The sequence below is a fragment of the Diplotaxodon limnothrissa genome, linkage group LG7, assembly GCF_057381915.1.
Source record: "Diplotaxodon limnothrissa isolate DT_005_m linkage group LG7, D_limnothrissa_male_GT1.1, whole genome shotgun sequence".
NCBI classification, from domain to species: domain Eukaryota; kingdom Metazoa; phylum Chordata; class Actinopteri; order Cichliformes; family Cichlidae; genus Diplotaxodon; species Diplotaxodon limnothrissa.
The window spans coordinates 15,852,560-15,876,402 of record NC_140602.1 but is presented as its reverse complement, the minus strand read 5'-3'; the positions used below and the strand labels follow the sequence as shown (position 1 = coordinate 15,876,402).

Sequence of the window (23,843 nt, the reverse complement as noted above, 5' to 3'; positions counted from 1 at the left end):
AACAAACTAAAATCTCAGTTACTGCTAGGAAGCCTTGTGTCGTATAAAAATGTATTTATTTTCAAGGAAACCATTGAGTAACACTGAATACACCAGGAGTGATCATTCAATAAGTCAATAAAACTCGTGACTCCTACATCAAAGATCCCACATACAAGACGTCTTGGAAAAGAAGATTCAAAGCAAACATGTTGGCAATTTGCTGGTGCTACAATTTCATTTTTCCCCCACATAACAAATTTAGGCGATACACATCTGTGTAGAAAAGTGACAAGAGTTTACATCAACTTACAAAGGGCTGGATGTCAAAGTGCAAGATGCCTGAACCCCACCCTCCCACCCACCCCTCCTGTCAAAGAGGACGATCAAAATGTCGCAACCAGAAGCGGACTCTTAAATAAAAATCTCCAAAATTAAGATTCTGCCATTATGGGTTGGTATTCATTTGAGACCCTAGTCTATCTTACATTTCATAGCTTTAAAATATTATTTCAGAAAAATTTTTCCTCCCAAAGACACTCATTTCTTTTCTTCTTCTTCTTTTTTTTTTTTAAACTGCACCTTATAAGAGACGACTGCATGTAATGGAGTAAAGCATCACAGGAATTATGCAGGCATACAACAGAAAAGCAGCTGCTTATCAACAAGTTCAAACAAAACAACATTTTATCAGTTAAAAAAGAAAAAAGCAACCGAGTCAGAGTACATACTAAAATCTGAAGTGAAACTAAAAGGACTTAAAAACCTCAGAGAAAAACAAACAAACAAAAAAACAAAACAATTATGTACATATATTTACAGGCAAATAGAGTGAATATTTTACAGGTTTGACTGGCCACTGGAGGTCAGGAGGAAACCAACAATGTCCTTGTAATCCAACACTGTGACATTCAGTTTTGTCAAATGACAAAATACCTTCCAGGAGGCCGTCTGCAAGGTCGCACTGAAAACAAGTGAGCTAAGAAACCTCTGCTCTGAGTCTGCCTTCACTGTGTGTGCGTGTGTGTGCGTGTGTGTGGAGAAACATCCAGGACTTTTTTTGTGGACTCGAGCATAATTTTCATTTTTTCTTTTTTTTTTGTACGACTTAAAAAAATTATAATAATGGCAATGTTGTGTATGTAACACTGCCATTCAGAGCTGAATCCACTGAAGACATCCTTCTATGAGTCCGTTTGTTTTTTTTCCTTCTTCCACTGCGATCTTGTAAATGAACATTAGCACCTCAGTCTGGAGGGAGGAGGTCGTGCAAACGAAACCGCTCTCGGATGTGCGGTCTGACGTCTTCATTCTGGGACGAGACAGACAAGGTGAGACTGATTTAAAAACTGTAAATTATTAAAATTTCATTTTGATCACACATTCAGGATGTCTTCTTCTCTGCACGAGAAACAAGTAAAGACAAACTTTCACTAAATGCAATGTGTTTAGAGCTGGGCTGCTAATATTTTCAGTTGATACTGATATCACGTTAAAATTAAAATCCCTACTTCCGTAAAGTTCAAAGGTTCCCTTTTACACCAAAATGAGATGTTAAAATTTACGGTTGAGCCGTTGAACATGATAAATGCGCTGCTACATTGTGCAATTGTATTTTAAATATGTGACATGGGTTTTCTGACAAGGAAAAACCTTCAAGTGTTACAGAAGAACAAAAACGAACTGCAACACTAAATTCTTTGGTCAGGTCCAAAAAAATAAAGCAGCTATTACAACAAAAAATTTAATAAATACAGTATAGAGGTAAAGCATTTTAACTCCACAAACAGAAAATACTAAACATATCAGTACAAATTTTTTAAAACTTTCAAATATACATAAAAGGAGAACATAAGCAAAACTAACACTCAATTGTGTTCTACTTTTGTATCAATGGGAGTCTCAGTCATGGATGTCTGTGAAGCTTCTCAGTCATCCAGGTCATTGTAGTCTAAGGAGCTTGGAAAGAAAAAAGCGTCTGGAGTTCTTTAAGTTGCTTGAAGACGTTTCACCTCTCATCCAAGAAGCTTCTTCAGTTCTAGGGTCAAATGGTGGAGAGTCCCAGATTTAAGCCCTGTGGGAGTGTCCCCCTGAAGAGGGACAATGGACCCCCTAATGAGACGCCAGACGCTTTAATGCCCACTCACAGCCTGGGCCATCTGACCTCAGTAAATTACAGGATAAGGTGGGGCTAGGTGAAACGTCTTCAAGCAACTTAAAGAAGTCCAGACACTTTTTTCTTTCCAAGCTCCTTAGACCTCAGTCATGGATCAGATGTGTGACTCGTTCCACCACTAATCCGCTGTGGTAGTAAAAAGCTGTTCATCTCTCCCTCTTCTCTCCACATGTAGCAGGATAAAGTCGTCTGAGAGAAACGTTTATAGCCACGAAGTTGGTAACAGGCTCAGTTTCTCTAATCAGCTTCTTAAATCTGACATTTTCGACTCTGCTTACTGGCATCATGCCTTGTCACCTGGCCTTTGTGGAAACCTGCTTTCAACACAGTTTGCAGTGTTGGAGCGCACACTACTCTGTTCTGAGTTTTCATTTTCTGTTGCCATGTCGTCTTTTACCTTGCCCGAGCTTTTAGCGCAATGCGTGTAGCAGCCCAAATATAAGCTCATGTGCTGCTGCCGGCTGTCTCTCCTACCCCGTGTACGTCAACCCAACCTGTGTGGCTTTGATGTTATTCTACCCACATGACTGTCTTGGCACTACTTATTGTCAATGGCCTTTTGTGTTGTCCGTCAAAACATGGATGGAGTGAGCTCTATCGATTTTATACCGACCATGTTTGATATCACTATTGAGTAAACCTTTTGCATGATAATGTTATCGTTTTATTGCCCAGCTCTAATCATGATATTACTGTCAATCCAGCAGAGTTAATGTTACACAGTGCTGTGTTAATAGCAATGTTTGCCTCTCACGTCCGTCTTCCTCTGCTTTACTCACATTACCTAAAACTTCTCTGCACCATTTTACTTTCTGCTCTTTTTTGGTTGCACTTCCTCTCAGACCACCTTCTCTTTGCTGACTGGGTTTATACACTTACAAAGCTTTGAAAAAAAATCTAATATTAAAATGTGAGCGTTGTTGACTGAGTTGACACTTCCCTTTTTTGTGGTTAAATGCATTGGTCACAAAACTAAACCTGGCACCAAATTAAGCCATTGACAGCTGACTGACAGCTGTTATCTAACCAAGAGTTAGACTACAGCTTTCTAGCCAATCAAAATTTGCGATTTCAGCAGCCATACGCAGCATTTTGTTGGTACAGTGCAGTGGTTTTCAAACCATGAACCAATGCAGATATACAGACTGAAACTCAGTTAAATGAATCAGTAGCAAAGTAAGAAACTTAACTGGTTTGTTTAAATAATTTACACATATTTGTTTATATGTTCTCTATTAGCAACACTAAATATAAAACTGGTAAGTTTATTACACAGCTAACTCTGCGTGTGGTGAAGAGTGGGTGGAACAGTGACAGCAGACTGCCAGCTGTGGTTATTTTCCACTGGTGTGACTGCACAGATGCAAATATTTACAAGTCCAAGTACATACCAGCTCCACAAGTTTCTCGAGGAAAGGAATAAGCTTTAGAAGCTCGTTGTCATTTCTATCCACAAACCAGCTCTCAATGGGGATTCCATTGGAAAGCTGAAAGAAACAAAAACGCGTGTTTAGATCAATGTGACACAAAATCATGGATAAAAGTGCAGTTTAAAATGAATTCATTCATTTAAAAAAAACAAATAAACAACTAATAATAAAATAATTTCTGGTGTAAGAACTTTACCTGATAAGCAAAGGCTTGGGGTGAGTTGTCGATTATTACAGTTTTGGAAAGATCCCGCCCGAGAATGTTTAGGTCTTTAATGTAATTTCCTTGAACGCACACACAGTGCTCACGAAATAGTCTATGTCTAAAAGAAAGAAAGCAAAAAAGAAAAATGCAGCATGACAGATTTATTCCGAGAAAATAACACCAAAGGAAGAAGAGCTCTGGTGAAGTTAATGATGCTTACAGAAAAATTCAAAGGGTCAAATGATTTACACTGTGCATTTGTCCCGAGGTTGGCGGTAAGGTGACAGAAGGAAAAGAAATTAATAAATGTTTCATGAAAAAAAAAAAAACCCAAAAAACCCCAAAAACAAATGCAAGCGTCCCGACAGGCATTTCAGATTGGTTTGTTTGAAACAATGAAAAGGGAGTGAATGGTGCTTTCAGAATAATATATTCATGAAACACTGGACACGCTGAGAGGACCAAATCAGTAATGCTGGTTGTGCTTGAATGAGTGAGAAAAATGATATAAGCTGCATGTTTATGTGCAAGTGATGACCTTCAAATATTAATCATAAATAAATAAATGAATGACACCCACCATCAGTTTGCCAAAATACCAATGCAAGGTGGGTATGACTGGGAAACTGCATGCTTACTGGCTAACAACTCGTGATTGACAAGACACTATTTTGATACATAATATTTGCAAAAAAGAGATTTAGTCCAAGCAAGTCCAGCAATAGCAAAATGGTGAAAAGTGCAACACTAACTAGAATTGGAGAAAGTCTTTAAAATATGATTTGTGGCTCAGTGCTACAGGCAACATTGCCTTCAAACTTTTATTTTGAAGGCAACATGATCTCAATTTCTGGTTTGTGTTACACTTTTCACAGCTTCACTACAGCCAGCAGAGCTGCTGAACAGCATTTGTAGAGAGGTCCATAACTTCCATGCAAACTACAACTGCAGCTGCCAAAGCAATCACAAAGAGGGTTTTGCCAATCAGTTGGGGAATGCACATTTATGCTAGCAACAGGTTGTTGCCAGGGAGTTACTAACCACTCTGCAAACCTGTGTGACTGGACCTTAAGCAACTGTTTTTCCAGCGACTACCAGCAACCCCAATAATCACTTGCAACTCAATTGCAGTCAGAACACTAGTCTTGGTCTGTTGGGCGCTAGCTTCTTCCATCTTCTCGGTTTGGAGTTCGTTGCTAACATCGTCATCTGATACATCCTTTCTGGCTTTTTTAGGTTTAGGTCCTTGTTTAATCAGCATCCTGACTGGCTGGGTCGGAGCAAGTGCTAATAAAAGAGTGGCTTTAGCTGCGGTGTAGGTGCAATTAGAGGATGTAAAGATCGGAGCTCAAAGTTTTGCTGCCGTTCAGATACACGAAACAACCAGAAGCCTTACTAGTTGGGGAATACTGATTTTTTCCCCCTCATGACTCTCCAGAGCTGTGCATAGGCTCTGCTTAGGAGCGACACACAACCAAGCTGGTTGCCTGATAAACTGAACCTCTTCTAAACAACAACGGAGCTTGCTGAGAAGTCCAAACACAAATCTTCAAAGGATTTGTTTACAAAATCAACACAATCAGGAAGGGGGAGGAGCTTTATGGCTTTTCCAGTAAAGAAAACCTGCTGTTAGTTTTACTGGAAAAGGAAACACGAAGAACTTGAATACTGGATAGTACACCTGGTATAAAAATCAAGGAAGTTCCTTTTTTTTTTTCCCTGTGTCAAGAGCGATATTTTAAATGTTCATCTTGGATCTTCTCCTAAGGATGACTACAGAATAAAGCTGGTGAACTCTGATGGAATGAATACAGGTTTGTATCCTGTTCATTTCCTCTCTTACTCTACAGCTACCAGACATCTTACAAAGCAGGCAGAGTTCATCTTTGGATGCACGTTCCCACTGACCTTACTAACTGTTTTTTCGGATCCAGGATGTTGAGCAACTTGTCAGCATAGACCTTCTTTGAAGCAGTGAAGAGAATAATCTGAAATTTTAATGGACAGCAATAAATGACTAATACTGAATCTGAGAGGAGGCCAGACTAAACAAACGTATGCACTCTAACAAAAGATGCCTCTTACCTCGTACAACTGAGACATGCGCTCGAGAAACTCTCTGAAAAAGGGCCTCAACCGAACATACACCTGCAGGTTTAAAAAAAAAAAAAAAGAAAAAATAGATCAAGAGACAGAAGGTTTAGGAACAGCCATAAAAAGTGAGTCTCTTAAACTGGGGAATGATGCTGAACCTGTACCTGGTATATTACATCTTGAAAAAGCACGGGGAATGTCAGAGCTGCATCTTCGAGCTCATTCAAACTACAATGAACCAGAGTTTCATCCTGGAAGCAAGAGAAGAAAAAAACAAATTATTTTTATTTTATTGTTGTCTTTAATTTGAGTCTTTTTTTTATTTTATTTTGAGATGAAAGCATAAGGGACATTTTGCTGCTTACCAGATCAAGGACAAGAGAAAACTCTGGTGTGCTGCGTGTTTTTAAAGGCAGCGCCGGTTTGCGTGTTAACTGCTCTTCTGTCAGCGGAGGCACGTGCTTGATGAAGAAGTACCTCGAATTTAAAGAAACCAAAAGGAAATATATCAACAGTCAAAAATCACAAGTATTTAAATGTCCCAGTTGAACCTTTGATAGTAATATAACTTATTTACTGTTTCTTTTATAGATGTTGGATAAAAAAAATAAAGGAAAACAAAGAGAATATTTAATCTTCACTGGGGGAATCGGGGATGAGCAAACAGTATCCTCCAGTGAAGTAAACGCAGAGCGATGCACAGACTTAAAAGTGTGGTTTTGCTGCCACCTGGTGGCTGAAAGTTTCACAACAAGCTCAACACCAGCATACAAAGTCACCTTGAATGTGATTTCAAGTGGAATCACACCACAAAACTCAACAAAGACAGGGTTTGCTGCGCAAAGTGCAAGCTCAAATTTAACAACAATGCAGCACTTATTCTATTAGCACCAAGTCTATTAATGTTTACTTAATTAACACTGAAAGGATTTATATTAAATTTAGAGTTTGTTTTAAAAAAAGAAAAAAAAAATTGATTAACTTACGGGTCGAAAACTTCCCAGTCCTCATCGTATGAGGGTTCTGCTGGAACTGCAGGTAATGAGTGTGGATAGCTGCCATCTGGCATACACCCAGGAGCTGACAGAGACACATAAGATTTAAGAGAAATTCAAATGCAATGATTCTGAGAAATAACAAGCCTCTACTGTGAAGTTGTCCTTGTTTATGTGAATTAAGTTTTAAATTCAAGGAGGATTAGGCCTAACGTGCGTGGTCGTACCTGTTAACGGGGGCATGTCAGTTTCAGTGACGATCTCTCCTTCTTCTATGGTTGTATCGGAGGTAATGTGGAGCCTCTGTGGTAAAATCGGAGCAGTGTGACACGGAGCGATGCCCTCGGTGGATGTGAGGGTGGATGTGAGAGTGCTGCTCGGCATCTCTTCAGCCTGCTCGATGTCCAGCTGTTTCATGATTTCCTCTGCCTCCATGGCTTGGCCGGGAGAATCAGAGCCAGGAGTGGCTTAACAGAGGGAATACAAATAAGATGTGGCTTTCAGTCATATATCGCTGGTTCTTCAGAAAAAACCCCTAAAACCATTCAGTTTATGATATTTCAGCATGATTGTTTGTTATCATTTATTTATTATTTATTAATTCAGCCTAAATTACCTGTGGATCGGCTACAGAATACTTGTGGACTTTCTTACCAGTTTTAGTTGCTGGTGAGAAAAAGTTGAAGACTGGGGAGAAGATGGTTCCAAGGAGGGTGGTGCGTGGTGGGCTGCTCGTTGAGTCGACGGGGGCCTCCAGTTTACCGTTTGGTTTAATTGGTTTACTATGGCAGGTCATGGTGTCTTTTGAAGAAAAGAAGAAAAAAAAAAGGAGGGGGAAAAAGGACATGGTTTTAGTTTGTTGACACTATTGTAAAATTTTTAGGGTTCTTAAGACAGAGCTATAAAACTGCAGAATATACATGAAAGATATGCGAATTGTTATGGTCAGCTTCTATAGACTGGTCTGTCATACCTTTATTTGGACTTTTCCGGCAAACTCTGGATACGGATTTATTAGAGAGGCCTCTAGTCTGTGGTGTTGAAGTAATGAGATCACCGTCGGGATTACAATCAATACGACTCCGCTTGGCAGGAATATCCTGCTCCACCTAAAAAGAAACGACACACACAGTTACAAATGTACATAATTGACATTTTTCCACAGCTTTAACTTCTTCAGTGTGCAAATCGCTAACATGTTGCAATGCAAAATATATTTAGCAGCACTGAAAGCAGTTGCCATGACATTACCACAGAAAGCGCATCTTTAATTTCTCAATGTGGATGTTTTACAAGCATGTGATGACATTTGATTAAAAATGTGACTTCTGTTCTGGGGCGGAACGGTGCTCAGTGGTTAGCACTGCCACCTCGTAACAAGAAGGTTCTAGATTTGAATCCACTGGCCGCCCGGGGCCTTTTCTGTGTCTGCGTGGGCTCTCTCGGGGTACTCTAGCCTCCCCCCACAATCCAAAAACATTCATGTTAGGTTAAATGGTGATTCCAAATTGGCTGCAGGTTTGAGTGTGACTGTCAATGGTTGTGTGGGTCAACCCTGCAATAGACAGGCAACCTGTCGAGAGTACACTCCATCTCTACCCCATGACCTCTACGATAGCCTCAAGTCTGCCTCACCACTATGAATCAAATAAATGGAAGAAAACTGAAGGATGATCTGTTAAAAGTCAGTGCACTGACATACCTCACTAACCCACTAAACTTGCTTTGTAGTACCCCTCTAAGGACATAACAATGATAACAATACTGGCAGCTGCCAGTGCTACCCCTCAGCTTCCTAGTAGATGCACTTATAAATCAAACTCCCAGTGACCTCTGACCTTGAGGTTGAGATCACTGAAATTCAAACATAGTAGATGCACCTATGGTATGAATGGCTGTTAGAGATTTTCTACATTATACATTATAACCAAATCTCTATAATACAATATAATCAAGTGTGCCTTATATTCTAACCAAGTATGCCTTATATTTTGTGTGTTCATATATTTTCACATAACCAAGCCTATTGTTGAAGAATCACCTAACCAAGTCTATTGTTAAAGGAAAACTGATGCATTCCTTACCTCAGTGTCTGAGATGTTTGACAGCATGATATAATGATGCATTCTTTTCCTTCAGTGTCTGTGATGTCAGATAAAGCATGATATACTTCTGTATTCTTATCCCAGTGTGTGAAAGATCAGATAAGTTGATTTAATGTTTAACCTCTTCCCTGACAGTTAAAAGAGGAAGTACTATGTAACCCATTTTTGCCTTATAAATAAAGCAAGCAAGCCTGTGCTCGGTGTGTTTTGTCTTCTCAGAGACATTCACCCGTGTGGGTGTCTTCTCAGAGACATTCACCCGTGCGCACGTTTTCTAATTACACTCTGAGTCGGTCTGCAGTTGTCTCATTTCTCTTACTTGTGTTTGAACAAATGTCTACCCCTGACAATGGCACATTATCAAGTTATCACTTTCACAAACCTGCGTGAGCACATGCCACACACAGAGTTTTGTCTGCCAAGTAGGGAGACAACAAAACCCCACGGACCTTTTTATGGCTGAGGGGTAAAAACAGAGTGTGCAAAGTGCTTTGACTGACAGGAAAAAGGAGAACACTCAACTCAATGCAACTTGTTAAGTCAAACTGTCCCAACACCACTAAATGAAGCCCTCCTTTGAAATGAATGTGTGACATTGTCACTGCATTTGCATGCAGCTGGTGATGCAGAAAATGTCTACATGTTTTTTTTTACATTCTGTTCTACCTGTTTTACACTGCTGGAACTTCAGTTACTAGAACACAGACCAGAAAACTGATTATGGTTACATTATTAGGCCGTTTATCAAACAGGATATCTATTCAATCAATAAAATTGATTTCACTTTAATCTGGTGGCAAACTAAACTGATTTCCAAGTCTAATTTATTAGGTTGTGAGACAGAGTCAGAGTCAAACACACAGAGTAACCTCTGATGCTTTAATAGATGCATTTTAAAGGTTTCAAGCTCTAATGTGTGGCTGCTTGGTCGGAAATAAAAAAACAGCAAAGATATTAACATGTTTACTTTACTCCACAGTATGCTAATAATGATCATGAACTCAGTAGATCTGGGGATTTTCTGCAGCATTGCATTTTCTTGTATTCCTGTAAGCAGCAGTGTTGCATTTTACTGTGATATTGTCATGTTTTTTTACAGAGTAAAATGTCTCTGATTGGAATGAGTGGTGCTAAATCGAACCATTTTTGTGCAGAAGAGTCAAACGATGTGGGCAAACGCCGCCCCTTTTACGTGAGCGTGCAAGCAGAAAGCTTAAGTTTATCTCTGATTGGGGTTTAAGGTATTGTTAAGCCAGCAGACACAAAGAAAACCTGGCTGTGTAGAACTAATATACACCTTAGGATGCATTAGTGTATGTGTTTATTAAGGCTGACATGCCTGCATAGCATGAACGCTGTGCTTGTATTATAATCCCTATTCTGAACTTTTTAGATCTTGCCCCTGACATTCATCACCTGTGTTATATTAACAAAAATTTACAATGAAAACTAAAAAAAAACAAATAAAAACCAAGCAAACTAGCACTATGTGGAAACTGTAAAACTAAACAACGTGGAAAAAATTAACGAACCCACTGAAGCCTATAGGAGGTTTCGGCAGTCTAAGACAAAAATATCTAACTTTTGTGTGGACATCAGTAATTTGAGTCAGACTTAAAATAATTGTAAACCTGCTGTTTCGATGTCTAAAAACACTACTAACAGTTACATGCGTGACACAGCTTCCCTTTATCAGCTTTTTGGTTTGTTTTTTTAAGTAGCTGTGTGTGTTCTTGCGCCGTACTATGAAGCACAGAATGAAGCACATAAAACAAAACAAAAAAAAAAGCTGTGCTTACCTTGACTGCATTTCCACGAATGAATTTCTTGATAGTGGAGAACAGGCCTGTCTCATTCTTCTGCATTTTGCCTCGACCTCTCACCGGCGATGGCTCCACTTCACAGTGTTTCCTTTTGGCCTGGGACGGGTGGGTTTGATGGCCTACGCTCGGCTGCTGAGGAGCTTTACGCACTCTCAGCTTCATCATGTACCAACGTCACATAGAAAAATCTGACAAGGAAGGAAAAGATGGAGTTAAGTCGACTGAGCGGTTTTGACACTGCACTTCAAACACAAAGGGTAGACACTCAATCCTTTGTGTTATAACAGTAAACACAATCCATCCATAAATGGTTAAAAAAAAAAAAAAAAAAGTGTGCTTTGCCGCTCTGACAGGAATCGTGCATGTCCCCATTACTTATGACCAAAAATGCAAGTTACACTCAAGTACATGAAACTCTACCCCCCCAAGAAAACCCCCTCAAAAAACCTAGACTGTGATAAAAACATAAAAATTATCACTATTTTAAATTGTTTTTTTAATTTGTAAAAAAGGTGTTTTAATTTACTTGAGTATCAAAAGGGCTTTTGTTTACCAAAAGGTCAGAAACAGCAGGAAATTGCACAAGTTCCTCTCCAACCATGTGCCTAAAAATCCTGATAGGTTTTCAGATCTGCTGCCCAGCCAATATCATACAAGACAAGACTTTTTACATAAACACAAAGCAAACATTTCTTATCCTGACAAGGACTTGTGCTGAGCAGGATATAGCAACTTCTCTCTTCGGCAGACAAACTGTGTCAGGGTTTTTCCTGGCTTAAAAATTTAAAAAAAATAAATAAAAAAATTGGCCTTTGGGCGTTACTATGCAAGTACAGCAAGGGCTAAGACTGAGTTACTTCATCTATGTTCTTTCTTGCTTATTTTCTAAACAAAATAATACTAAAAAAATAAAAATACACCACAAAGCTAACCATCTTTTTTAAGCTCTACCCAAAAACCTCTTTAATGTGTTTCAGTTTTTTTTTTTGGTTTTTCTTTTTAAATGCACGAAAAACACTGATGCAGCTTCTAAATTCCCCTCAGTTTCCAACGCAAATTCTTGTTTTATGAAATACGTGTAAATACAGGTCACATACGTTGACATGACTGTGTGTGGTTCTAGTTTACTATAGCAAAGAAGCAAGTTCCTAAAGTTGTATTTATTTATGTTTACAGTTTTCACATCCTCATTCTGTCTCCCTTCGCAGATACAGTCAAATGCGTTTTTATTGGCGTGCTAAAGCTGTGCAACGAAAACCCACGATTTATGGACACTTCACCACCAATCTAGTCAAAATGTGTGCAGACAATTGAGTAACTTAAGGAAGCTCATCAAATTAGTTCAGATGAAACGCATACCTTTGCCTTTTTTTTTTTTAGCTGTCACGGCCACTCGACTCCGGTATAAATGAAAGAAAAGTTATGAAAACAAAAAATTCGTGTAAGCCGGACCGGTCAGCGGAGTGGGTGGTAAACAGCAGAAGTTAGCAAAAATATGAAGCTTTCGAGTTATCCGAGGTTAGCTGCTGCTTAGAGGATAGGCTTTGTGTTTATATATGTTTGCTAAGTTGTTGCTGAATGAGATCTGACAGCAAACAGCACCGCTGTCTAACGTTATGTAACATCAGACGGGCTGCCTTAACGCCAACGACGTCAGCTACCGCTAACGTTAGCCAACCGCTGACATTTAGCATCAATACTACACAGACAACACCGCTCTGACGCTGATGCCCCGCATTATTTGGCCCACCGCCGACTTTACGTAGTCAGAACTGACACCTGTAGGCTTAACAGAACTGTTGTTAATGCTAGCATAAAACAGGCGCTGTCTGTCAGTGGGTTCTGTGGCTAACGTTAACCAAACTATAGTTAGCTTGCAAGCTAACAAAACGCCAAAGGCAGCAAAAGCCATTTCGTGACATTACTCCCTCCGCTTCAAAAAACTCCTCTAGTGTGTCTTCCGACAGCATATCTATAGGTAATATGGAAATTACTCTTTAATCCTTCAGTGAAATAAAGGTAATTAAAGCAAACTTCGCTGTGGCTAACGCGTCATTTTGTTCGCTCCCGTAACCATCTTTAGCAATTGAGACTACGCCCCCTTCGGTAGCCAACGTTAGCTGCTAGCTAGCAGGAGTCGGGCTTTCACGGGGGGGACAAGCCTTTTTGTTTACATGTTGACGTTGTTCGATGCTTACCGATGATCTAGGAAGCTCTTCAAAACGTCCCGCAGCGTTGTCAGCTCTCGGCCACGACCGTGGCGGCCACGGACAAAGATCGGGCCGTGGTTGTTGCCGCCAGCTGTGTCCGTCGCTCAGTAGCTAGTCACAGATCGACCATGTCTGCGGACGCCATTTCCCGCCTCATCACAAACATAACGTTGCGGTGCGCAGAAGAATGTGACACACACGTAGGTGAACCAACGTGGCGAGCGCAGTCAACAGGAAAATGGCTTTAGTATGTGCGCAGCTGGACCCGGGCTCTCCGTCACATTTTATCCCTGCTGGTGCTGTTGTGCGACTGCAAGAATCCTGTATTAATTAAGCCGAATCTGAACGTTTGGACTGCAAATTGGCATTTTTTGTAGGACAGTGGCCAGGATGGTTCAGACGTTTTAAGACTTTCAAAAATCTTGCAAGCAAAAAACAAAATCCCAAAACAAAAGCAGCTTCTCCACATTATACTGTATAATTGGACTAAAAGCAGGCTCAGCTTTTAGTCAAATTTAGATCATCTCTTGTTGGGGGGGGGATGAAAGTGAATTAAACTTAGCATTTAACCAAATCCGAGACAGTCATTTAAATATCCCTGCAGGTTTCCGACATTTATTGATGTTTTTAACGTTGACATTAAACTGCTGCTGGAAAGGTGATCACGAACTGAAGACATATTCTGCCAGTTTGCAATAAGAAGTGTAGTCCTGCTGATGACCTTTAATATGCAGAGAGAAGAATAAAGAGTAGTCTGTTTGAATCCAGTGACCCAGGTCTCTGGATTTTGCAAATTAAATCCAACTTTTATACAAGTACACATCAAAGTCTATTGATAGTGATCAGGTAAAACAGATGATTCAGATTATGCAAAAGTGCTATCGAAAGTGTCTTCCTCTGAGAGCCTATCATATTCTTATTTCAGAGGACATACGGGCAATTTTACACAAGTGTGCAATTAAATTTTGGCCTCCCTCCCGTGTCTGAAAACCGCTTTTCAGATTTAACCATTTCAAATCAAAGCTGCTCATTAAAGTCCAATACTGTAATTTTATAAAGTAATAATTAATGCAATAACAAAACAATTCATTTGTTGTTTCATATTATCCTGCAATAACAGTCTGACGTGAGGTTTCATAAGCTTCAGTCATTTTAATGATTATAGGATTTTTTTTTTTGTTTTAATACAATGAAGCTAGCGTTGACTGTACAGCCACCAAGATGTTTTCGCCTCAGTTGAGAACTAATTAAAAAAAAAAAAAAAAAAAAAAAAAAAAAAAAAATCATCATCATGTACAAAACTCTACTTCAGACACTGACGTCTAAATGCAAGAAAAAGCACTTGTTGTAGCCTGCATGTTAATGTTCAAACACCCCAAATGGCAAATCCTACACAATGTGTGGTAGCTTGATTAGTTTAAAACTCTAAATAAAGCCAAAGACTTGAACACATCTCACGCACAATGACTAAACTGTACACATGTGCACGGTTTTAAATGTAGCAATCTAGGAAAGAGTAATATTTATATGCTGTGCTTAAAGGCTACCCTGAAATAATCTGAATTTAGAGTTGGTTTTTTAATGTCACTATATAAAATTTGCCAATGCCGACCAACTATAACTGAAAAAAACAAAACAACAACAAAACAAAACACCAGAGGTGTGGAGTAAGAGTATTCTACAAACTTTTGTTCTCGGTCCCTATAAAAGCCCCATCTCTGGCTTATGAAAGCATCTCGACCGGCCATTCATTGGGCTGTCAAAAGTACCAATAAACAAAAAAAAACAAACAAACCCCAAAACAAAAAAACCCAAAAAACAAACAAAAAAACCCACAAAAAAAAAAAAAACAGCTGATCTATGAGCAGTTTAGACCCACTCCATCATTCCAGTCGTTTAATTCCACAGTAATATCAAAAACGCTACTTAAATGAGCTTTTCTGTGAGACCGATTAATCATGATGTTCAAAACATTCACATTACTCCTTTATCCATATGCGTGTGCACCCTTGGGTAGATGATTACACAATGAATTTCCTTTCAGATTCAAACTGAAGATGAGGTTTCATTTCATCCCAAGATGCATGATTTTCCTGTAAGGTCCCGGTCCGCCCCACAGCCCCCTGTCGTGAGACAAATAAAGACAAAGCTGTTGTTGTAGCGGCTTAACTGCTGCTAATTAACTGCTGTTAATTAACTGTAAACATACCTAAGAAGCCCATGCCAATAGAGGTGAGGCATCACATCTGTTTTCATGTGGTACATTAATCGCCTCTCCTTGGCTTGGTTGAAGGGGAACGTTTCCAGCGGTTGTCCGTTGTAGTCGAACTCTGCCAGGATTACTGTGTTGTAGCTTGTGACCAAGGGACATGAAGTATACCCATCATACTAAATAAACAAGAAAAGGACAGATTATCAGTTTGTGTGTTTTTCAGTAGACGTATTTCCTAAGAAGCAGCTTTACCATATAGAAAATTAAACACATGAATCATAGCTGTCACACTTACCTTCTTATCTGGTTTTTCTTTTTTCAATATTTTGCTGATAGTTCGGCTCAAGACGGCAGACTGTGCCGCTAAAAACAAACAAACAAAAAGAGTTTAAATTCTGCTTATATCCAACAGGTCCTTATTCGATAAACTGAATTACACCAGCATGTTTATCTTGGTCAAGTTTGCTGGAAGCTGTTGTAGGTCCTAAAATGCACACCATCATTGAGGTGACCTGCACATACTGACAAATACAAAGCTCAACCAAAAACAAAAGTCACATTTTGTTGGACTATCTTTAGCTCTGATAAGCTTGTGCAACACCACAACATTCATTTCCATCCAGAGTTACATTCCTTTTTTTGTAAAGAGCTTCCATTGATGATGGGATTAAACTGTTCTCCAGCACATCCTGAACATCTAGACTTTGTTGTGGCCAATCCAGGGCAAACAATGTCTCATGCTCCCTCAACCACTGTTCTACAATTTGAGCCAAATAAATTGTTTCCATTTTTAAGTATGTAGAAGAAAATATGCCATTGATGGAAAAGCCTGGTCATTCAGTCTTTACTTTTGGACACACAATGTTGCTGAAACTGACCAACTGAAGCAACCCCAGATCACCACACTGCCCCCACGGACTTTTACAGCAGGCACCAAACAAGATAAGTGAATCACTTCATCCACCGATCTTCTTACCCTGTCATACCTGTTGCTCTGGATCAGGGCAAATCCAGTTCAGACCACCTGGGCCTTGCCCATTGCTCTAGAGTCCAACCTCTATTCTGATTTGCAAACTGAAGGTCCCCCAGTCATACGTGGTTTTCTTAAAGCTACACAGCCATTTAGTCAGAATCGCTTGATTTTGCGTTACACTTTGTGTGTGGAAATGCTTTTACCCTGACTGTTAAACATAGCTGTGAGTTTTACTCTTGGTTTTTACCTTCATCAATGAGGTTATTTTTCTCAGTAGAACCTTTGCGTGTTATCAGTCTGTCTGTAAACACATTAGCTCAGAAAGGTTTTGAATGTATTCTGATAAAACTTTGTAGGGGTGTAGAGTGGGGTCATGTTAACAAACCATTAAAATTTTGCTTCCATCCACTAAGGTCAACTTAATGATTTATTGTCTGTGAAGGTTCTCAGTGATTTATTGGTTGAAAATTGATAAAATGCCTTAAAATCTAGAATCTATGATTCTTACAATTTGGTGTGCATTATTGATATATAGAACCCTACTGTATAAAGACTTAAAATATGTCACTTTTGACCTCTCCTTAATAGTTTGATCTGAAAGTCAAAGTGATAATACTACAAAGAACCATTTAAAACTATGTTTCTTACTGCCATAGAAGCTTATAGGGAACGATATACGGGGACTATTCAGCTATTAAGCAACTTGAGGGTGGGTCCATTTCTTAAATGGGAATTAAAGCCTGAAGTGAAGTACACACAGGAAGTGATTACATCAGAGAGTCAAGAACATTTAGTTGACATCAAGGCATAATGACCTGTGGCGATGCAAAGTGGGCAGGCCACGAGTCAAAGTCTCAACTCTGAGGCGTTCGGAGGTCTTTGTTACAAAATAAGAAATGTGGCAGAAGAATAAAAGACTTCAAACATAGCAAGCAGCATGTAAGGCTACTGTGCTCTCTGACTTCATTAGCCTCAACTAAATTTAACAAGTTCAGGCAGCTTGTTAAAACATCTGAACCAATCAGAAGCCAGAGATGCTTACAGCAGTTACTGTTCCAAATTAAGCAAACAGCGATGAAAGTTTTGAGCTCTTATCCTAAAGAAGACTACAGCAAAATCTGAAGCATTTATAGTTAGTGATCTGTTGTTCAAGTGCGTCCATTGTGTATGCCTTCGACCTGTACACCCAGAAGACAGCATAGAGTAGATTCATATTCACTAGATCACGTTCCCAGAAACGCAGTGGCTCTGAACCTAAGATTTAACTATAAATATGAAACTTGTTCACCTTGTGTAGCATTTTACCGACACACTTCCCTCCAGATCAAACTTCACCCAAGGACAGACAGATGGACTGACCGGCAGATAATGTCAACACTACAACTGTTAGAGGGGCTAAAAACAGCCACATCCTCTAGACTGAAAAAAGAAAAGCAGTGAGCGATACATTTACAAAGGTATACACTCGCTTCAGGCTGCATACCCCACCATGACTAAGCAAAAACATGTTACACACACACACACACACACACACACACACACACACACACACACACACACACGAACTCTTTGTAGAACTCTATTGGTAAAGTTGGCTGAGCAACAAAGCAGGACACTCCTCTGTTATGGATTCAAACATCACTTTAACAGAAATGCTCTTCACAGGAAAACCTTCCAGAAGGACAACAGTATAGTACCCCAGCTACACAGAAGTGACTCTCAGTAAAAAGCCATTAGACAGCTTTGTAAAGTATGCCATAGAGCTTTTAAAGAACTCCAAACTGAACTATCCAGTCAGAAGTGAACAGACCATGTATTTAACACTCGGCCACTGCTCATCACCGACTCATATCAGCCTTAATGCCAACACATCTCAGCCTGGTTGGAGCTGAAGGAAGGAAAGCAGCCAAAACCAGTTCCAGAGCACAGCAACCGAACACTAAGATGAAGAGTCAAGTTTCTGCACGACAATGCCCTGAATGATACAAACAAGACAAATCTGGAGTGGCTTCAGGACATGTCCGACTCTGCCTGATTAGTCCAGTCCAAACGTGGGCTTAAAACACCCGAGAACATCTGTTCACGTAATCCTTTTATCGCGTGTGACCGTGGCAGGATGATCCAGGAATAATAGCTAACCTGGAAATCTGTCTCCACACTGAAAAATGAAACTACTGCACCACAAAGTGTGGGTATTTTCCTTAAGTGATGAGACACGATATGTTAAATCTAAAGTCTGCGCTGAATTGCTTGAAATGTAGTTTATTATTAACAATGATTGCACTGGCTGCAACGACACAGGAAATCCAAAATTAGCCAAGTGTGCAGGATTAAAGCTTGTACTATCTGTTCATGCCAAATACAACCAAAAAAACAAAACAAAAAAGAAAACCTTCTTTGTGAAATGTAAGGATCCAATCAAACTCACAAAACGATACCTGACACACTGACCAACCTACTAAAACAAGCAATGTCCCCACAGAAACAAATTCACTGGGTGTGGTGGTGTTTTATAGTCTTGTTCCAACAAATGATTGTGTAATACAGCAGATAGTAGCTTTAAAAAAAAAAAAAAAAAAATGCAAAAACCCAACCAAAAGTCCAAGCAGGTCACACAAGAGGAAGCTGTGGAATGAATGAGCAGAGTTTTCCAGACTTCACTCGGCGCAACGATCAACCTAAGTGCACAACACACTTACCGACAGCCGCTCCGGTTTTGGATGTGGGAAGGTTGGTGCAGTCTCCGATCCCAAACACGTTTGGATACTTGGTATGTTGGAGAGTTTCTTTGTTCAGATCCAACCAGCCGATCTCGTCGGCCAGCGGACTGCCTTTAATCACCGAGCTGGGTCCCATTGGTGGTGTAACATGAAGCATTTCATACTTAAAAAAAAATTAATTAAAAAAAATTCTGGTTATTCTGGGGTTTCTTTTTCAAATATTTTATATATTAAGATGCAAAAAGAGAAACTGTGTAGCCTAAAAGGTTGTAACCCCCCCAAACAAACACCCTTTTTATCAGTACTTAAAAAGAACATTTATACATGAAACAAAAGTGAAAGTTGCTGTTACAGTTACCTCGATAACTTTGGTTTCCCCTGGTTTGTCAAGATTTTCAAACACAGCTTCTTGCTTATCTGCGCGCACTTCAATCAGGTTGTGCCTCAGGTTAATCTGTAGGTCACGCTTTTTCACAATCTCCCACAGTGAGTCAGCGTATTTCTTTACCCCAAAGATCACAGGCAATGATGTGTTATAGATCACATTGGCTTTTGCCCTTTTGCCCGTCTTCAGTTGAAGCAGAAAAAACAAAACAAAAACCACTCATCAAATTTGGAAAAAAAAAAAAAAAAAAAAAAAAAAAAAAAAATCACATTTGATTTTTTGTCTCTTGAATAGATCTCAAAGATTCAAGTACCTTCCTGAGGTAGGCGTCTGACAGGTACATGATCTTTTGTGGCGCTCCAGCACATTTCACAGGAGTATTTGGGAAAGTGAACACAGCATTGCCCTCTTTGAAATCCTGCAATGCTTTCCACGTTTTCTCCACAGTTTGGACAGAGTAGTTAGAGCCAATTTTTGGGTGCTCAAACCCCTCTGGGAGTCCTTTGATCTACAAGTAAAAACAACAGCAAAAAAGTATGAGTATAAATCTCTTAAGATGTAAATTGGCAGAGGCTGATTAAACAAATGGGAAAAAAAACCCTGTGATTTCACCTTCTCATAATGGAGCTCTAAACCAAGCGCCACAATCAAATATTCATACGAGATCTGTAGGGAGAAAACGAGTTTATGTCAGGTCTTTAAAATAATATTCAGCTTCTCTCTCTCTTACACACACAGAGACAGATCACGTGTTTTTAAGCCATTTTATAACTTTACAGTTTCCTGTTGCAAACTTACTTCAGTCCCGTCAGCTGTGCGTACAGTATTTGTCTCTGGGTTAATTTCCTGAACCTTAGATTTCACCCATTTCACTCCAGATGGCATAAGACTCGCAGTGGGACGGCTTGAGGACGCTACAGTCTTTGCACCAGCACCAACCAGGGTCCATATTGGCTGATAGTAGTGGATCTGAAAAACACTTTTTTTTTTTAATAAAAAAAACTTTGTTGACACAAGCTTGCGTGCAAGTTTCCTTTCAAGGTTTGAAGCACAGAAATGTAAACAGGAAGTCACGGATGAAATGAATGAAAGCCTAAATCTGCAGTGGGTGCTGGGTTACTGTGATCCTCTAGTGTGTCCTTACCTCGCTGGGCTCCACCAAAGCTACATTCTCTGCTCCCACCAGCCTCTTCATCCGGGAGCTCATTGCGATACCGCCAGTTCCTCCTCCCAGCACAAGCATTTTGTAATGCTGTTTGGCAGAGGCAGGGCTGCTTGTGTGAAACTGAGAGATAGCAATGCCCCTCGGGTGGCACTGCTTGAGATGACGCAGTGCAGCCATCCTGTGTCTGAACCATAAACACAGGTCGTTTTAGATCAGCCTCAGCTACACTGTCTGGGGTTAGTGCAAAAACATGACAATCTCTACTTTCTGCTTTGCTGTTTCCCATTAGCTAGAAAGTAAAGAGCTTAGCCGGATACAGGAATGGCTGGTGGAAATAAAACAAGCAGGATTTCAAACTCTCATCACATGTCTGATCATTATTTGTTATTTGCTAATCAGCCCAAATATCTAGTGTGAGGTCATGATTTTGATTTTGTGGGTTTTATCTGTGGTTCTACCCACAAGTATTGTAACACAGGCGCCCACCAGGCCACACAAACAAACATAAACAAACAAACAAACAAACAAAAAACCCCACACAGTGTGCGATACCATAACATTTAACGGTGCTTTAAAGTAACAGGTCCAAAGAAGCTGTACACTGCACCACCACCTCAGAGCTGTTACGCCAAAACAAACGTGAACACAGGTCTCATCTATCCGGGTCCAAGCACAGTCTGAACTCAAGGCAGTGCTGCTGCTGTTGCATGCTGCGTAACAAGCTGGCACCCGCACAATCATTCCAACACAGACAGAGAGCTGATAACGTGGTGCTCAGGTACACAAGTACGTCAATAAGCACAGGCCTACCTCAGCAGGAGCGCTGTCAACCTCCCGTGTTAATGTCCGTTTAGGCGGAATGCTCTTAGGCTGGGAACAAGTCCGTCTGACCTAATTTCTAATTTCCTCTCAGTGAAGAAGGTACCAGTGCCGCTTTCAAGCCCTACCCGCTGCCCAATTGCAGTTGGCACCTCCGGTCCCGCCCACTCCAGGCGAGTCACCAATCACAATCGACTTTTTTTAACCGTCAGTTTAAAACTCTAGTGTTAGCTTCTACAGCCACTGTAGCCTAATTAAACTAAATGCATCAGAATAGATTATTGTGGGTATTTTGGCAAACGGGGTAACGTATATCCCAAAAGTTTAGACTTTTTTTAAGTGTTACATTGTTTTCCTGTGCTGTCGAAATCTGACACTCTACTTTACTAACTTTGGCCTGAAAGCACCTCAGTGTGGGCGGGTTGGGGACATGCCCGCCCCGCCTGCACGTAGTCGGCCGGGAAAGCACTATTTACGGTACAAACTGTGACTTGTACGTGCTACCCGTTGAGCCGGTGATGGACCAGCAATGTATTTGTTACGTGATGTGCGAGAATGCTTTTATTATTAATAAAGTCATCTGTGACATCTCTGTTACTGTAGGCTTCTAGTAGTACTATACGAGTTTGCCCTTTAAACCATCAACATGCTGTAGGTTTGTTGTTTATGGCTGGTCATTTTCCTGTGTGCACGCCCGCAGATTCTTATCACGTAAACTGCTCAGCAGATAAAACGTATAAGCTGGAGGGTTATGTTTATATAAAGGTTAAATTTGGTGCAAAAAGCCTACAACGAAAAGTTTTCAGCATTATCATCATGACTGTGCTTGTTTTGTATTCATCAAACTGGTTTTACTGCTTCAGATGTCACCCCCATGTACCATCTGCTTTTGGACCATGTGTCTATAAACCAGTCCAAAGTTTAAATGATGAAAGTTCACTTGTAATTTTCAGCGTTCGCTTCACTCTTTTAAGGAGTGTTGTATGGAGTTCATATGCTACAGGTGGGATTTAGACGTGTCAGTACAGATATTGCAATAAAAACAAACTTTTTGAAAGCAGTTGACACATAGTCTTAGCAGACATCCAGAGTCTCAGTAAACACATCCATCAAAGCCTCTTCAAGCAAGAATAATAGATTTTTACACATTTAACAAATGCTATAACTAAGGTTTTTCATCCATCCATCCATTCTCCAATTCAGGATGGGGTATGGGGCTGGAGCCAATCTCAGCTGTCATGGGGCAAGAGACAGAGTACACCCTGGACAGGTGACCAGTCTGGTACAGGGCCAGCACAAACAGAGAGACACGCTGACATTCACACCTATAGTCAGTTTTTGGAATCAACAATGAGTGTAACCTAGAGAGTACCATATAAAGATCTAAATGATCATGTCACATTTTACCTCTGACCTCTCCTTCAAGGTCAGTCGACTGGTCTGAAGGTCAAAGTGATAATAATGCTATAGAGCAACTTCAATTAAATTTTCTTACTGCCATTGTTTGTATTGACAACAAGCATATAAGAAATGATATATATGGAGATTCTAAATATCACGTAACATTTGACCTCTGACCTCACTTTTATGTTTCACACCTGCCTTTCTTTAAAGTTGATCCCAAATTGTTAAATCTTTAAAGAAAACGTTATCAAGCGGAAGAGATTGAGCTGCTTAGTTTGAAACATACTGTATATTACATAATATAATATATTTTTTCCAAACTTTAGTTTTCATTTGTATTCTACTTGACTAAAATGCTTTAGTTATCTCAAAAAGTTTAGCTTTAGTTGAGTTTTTATCACCACACAGTCACCTCGCAGGCTGGAGCCTATCCCGACTGTTATATTGTGAGAGACAGAGTACACCCTGGACAGGTCGCTTGTCTGGTGCAGTGCCAACACATAGACAGACAACCATTCGCGCTGGCGTTCATACCTACAGTCAGTTTTTAGAATCCCCAATTAACCTAACTCCCATGCACTCCCTTTGAACTGTGGTAGGAAGCCAGAGAACTTGAACCCACGCAGACACGGGGAGAACATGCAAACTAAACACAGAAAGGCCCCAGCCTGGATTCTAACCCAGGAACATCTTGCTGTGAGTGCTAAACACCACACCACTGTGTCACCCTTCACTCAAACAAATATTTATGACCCGAATGCTGACTGTAAGTAATTTTATTACAAGTAATTTTGTTAAATAAGTACAATATAAAAGAAACATACATTTAATGGAATCTGGATAAAGGAAATTTACATGACTGACATACATTCAACCTACACTACGCAAAATTTGCCACTGTAATAACCTTGGTTATGTCTCTCCGAGCTCCTTGATCCCTTTCTAATGAGAGCATCAGGTGCTTTTAGTCCCTGTAGGGTCGACCTCGCCTTCTGCACACCTGTTTTGTGTTATGCAGTACAGGAACACTGTGTTTTAAGCAGTGCACATATGGTGTGATATCGTTTTAAAAACTAAAGATGTTCAGCGGTGAAGACAATGACTGTTAAAACAGTTTCACATTACTTACGTAGAGTATTGTTTAACCG

At 40.0% G+C, this 23,843-nt stretch overlaps 2 protein-coding genes across 2 annotated transcripts; both read right to left on the bottom strand.

Annotated features, from left to right (window-relative positions):
* Nucleotides 1–378: 378 nt before the first annotated feature.
* ctdspl2a (CTD (carboxy-terminal domain, RNA polymerase II, polypeptide A) small phosphatase like 2a) lies at nt 379–13,270 on the bottom strand. The gene is made up of 13 exons (XM_085357533.1): nt 13,006–13,270; nt 10,784–10,995; nt 7,853–7,988; nt 7,534–7,680; nt 7,107–7,346; nt 6,871–6,964; nt 6,250–6,361; nt 6,049–6,135; nt 5,876–5,938; nt 5,699–5,778; nt 3,782–3,908; nt 3,547–3,642; nt 379–1,291 (listed from the first exon to the last, which is right to left on the bottom strand). Exons 2-13 carry the CDS (start codon nt 10,970–10,972, stop codon nt 1,226–1,228), a joined length of 1,437 nt encoding a protein of 478 aa, XP_085213659.1. The 5' UTR covers nt 10,973–10,995; nt 13,006–13,270; the 3' UTR covers nt 379–1,225.
* A 1,037-nt stretch (nt 13,271–14,307) lies between these two features.
* sqor (sulfide quinone oxidoreductase) lies at nt 14,308–21,417 on the bottom strand. Its single transcript, XM_085357532.1, has 10 exons — nt 21,283–21,417; nt 20,452–20,656; nt 20,106–20,276; nt 19,920–19,973; nt 19,621–19,815; nt 19,281–19,490; nt 18,902–19,085; nt 15,525–15,592; nt 15,227–15,405; nt 14,308–15,140 (listed from the first exon to the last, which is right to left on the bottom strand). The coding sequence occupies exons 2-10, from the start codon at nt 20,647–20,649 to the stop codon at nt 15,083–15,085; spliced, it is 1,317 nt and encodes a 438-aa protein (XP_085213658.1). The 5' UTR covers nt 20,650–20,656; nt 21,283–21,417; the 3' UTR covers nt 14,308–15,082.
* Nucleotides 21,418–23,843: the final 2,426 nt, after the last annotated feature.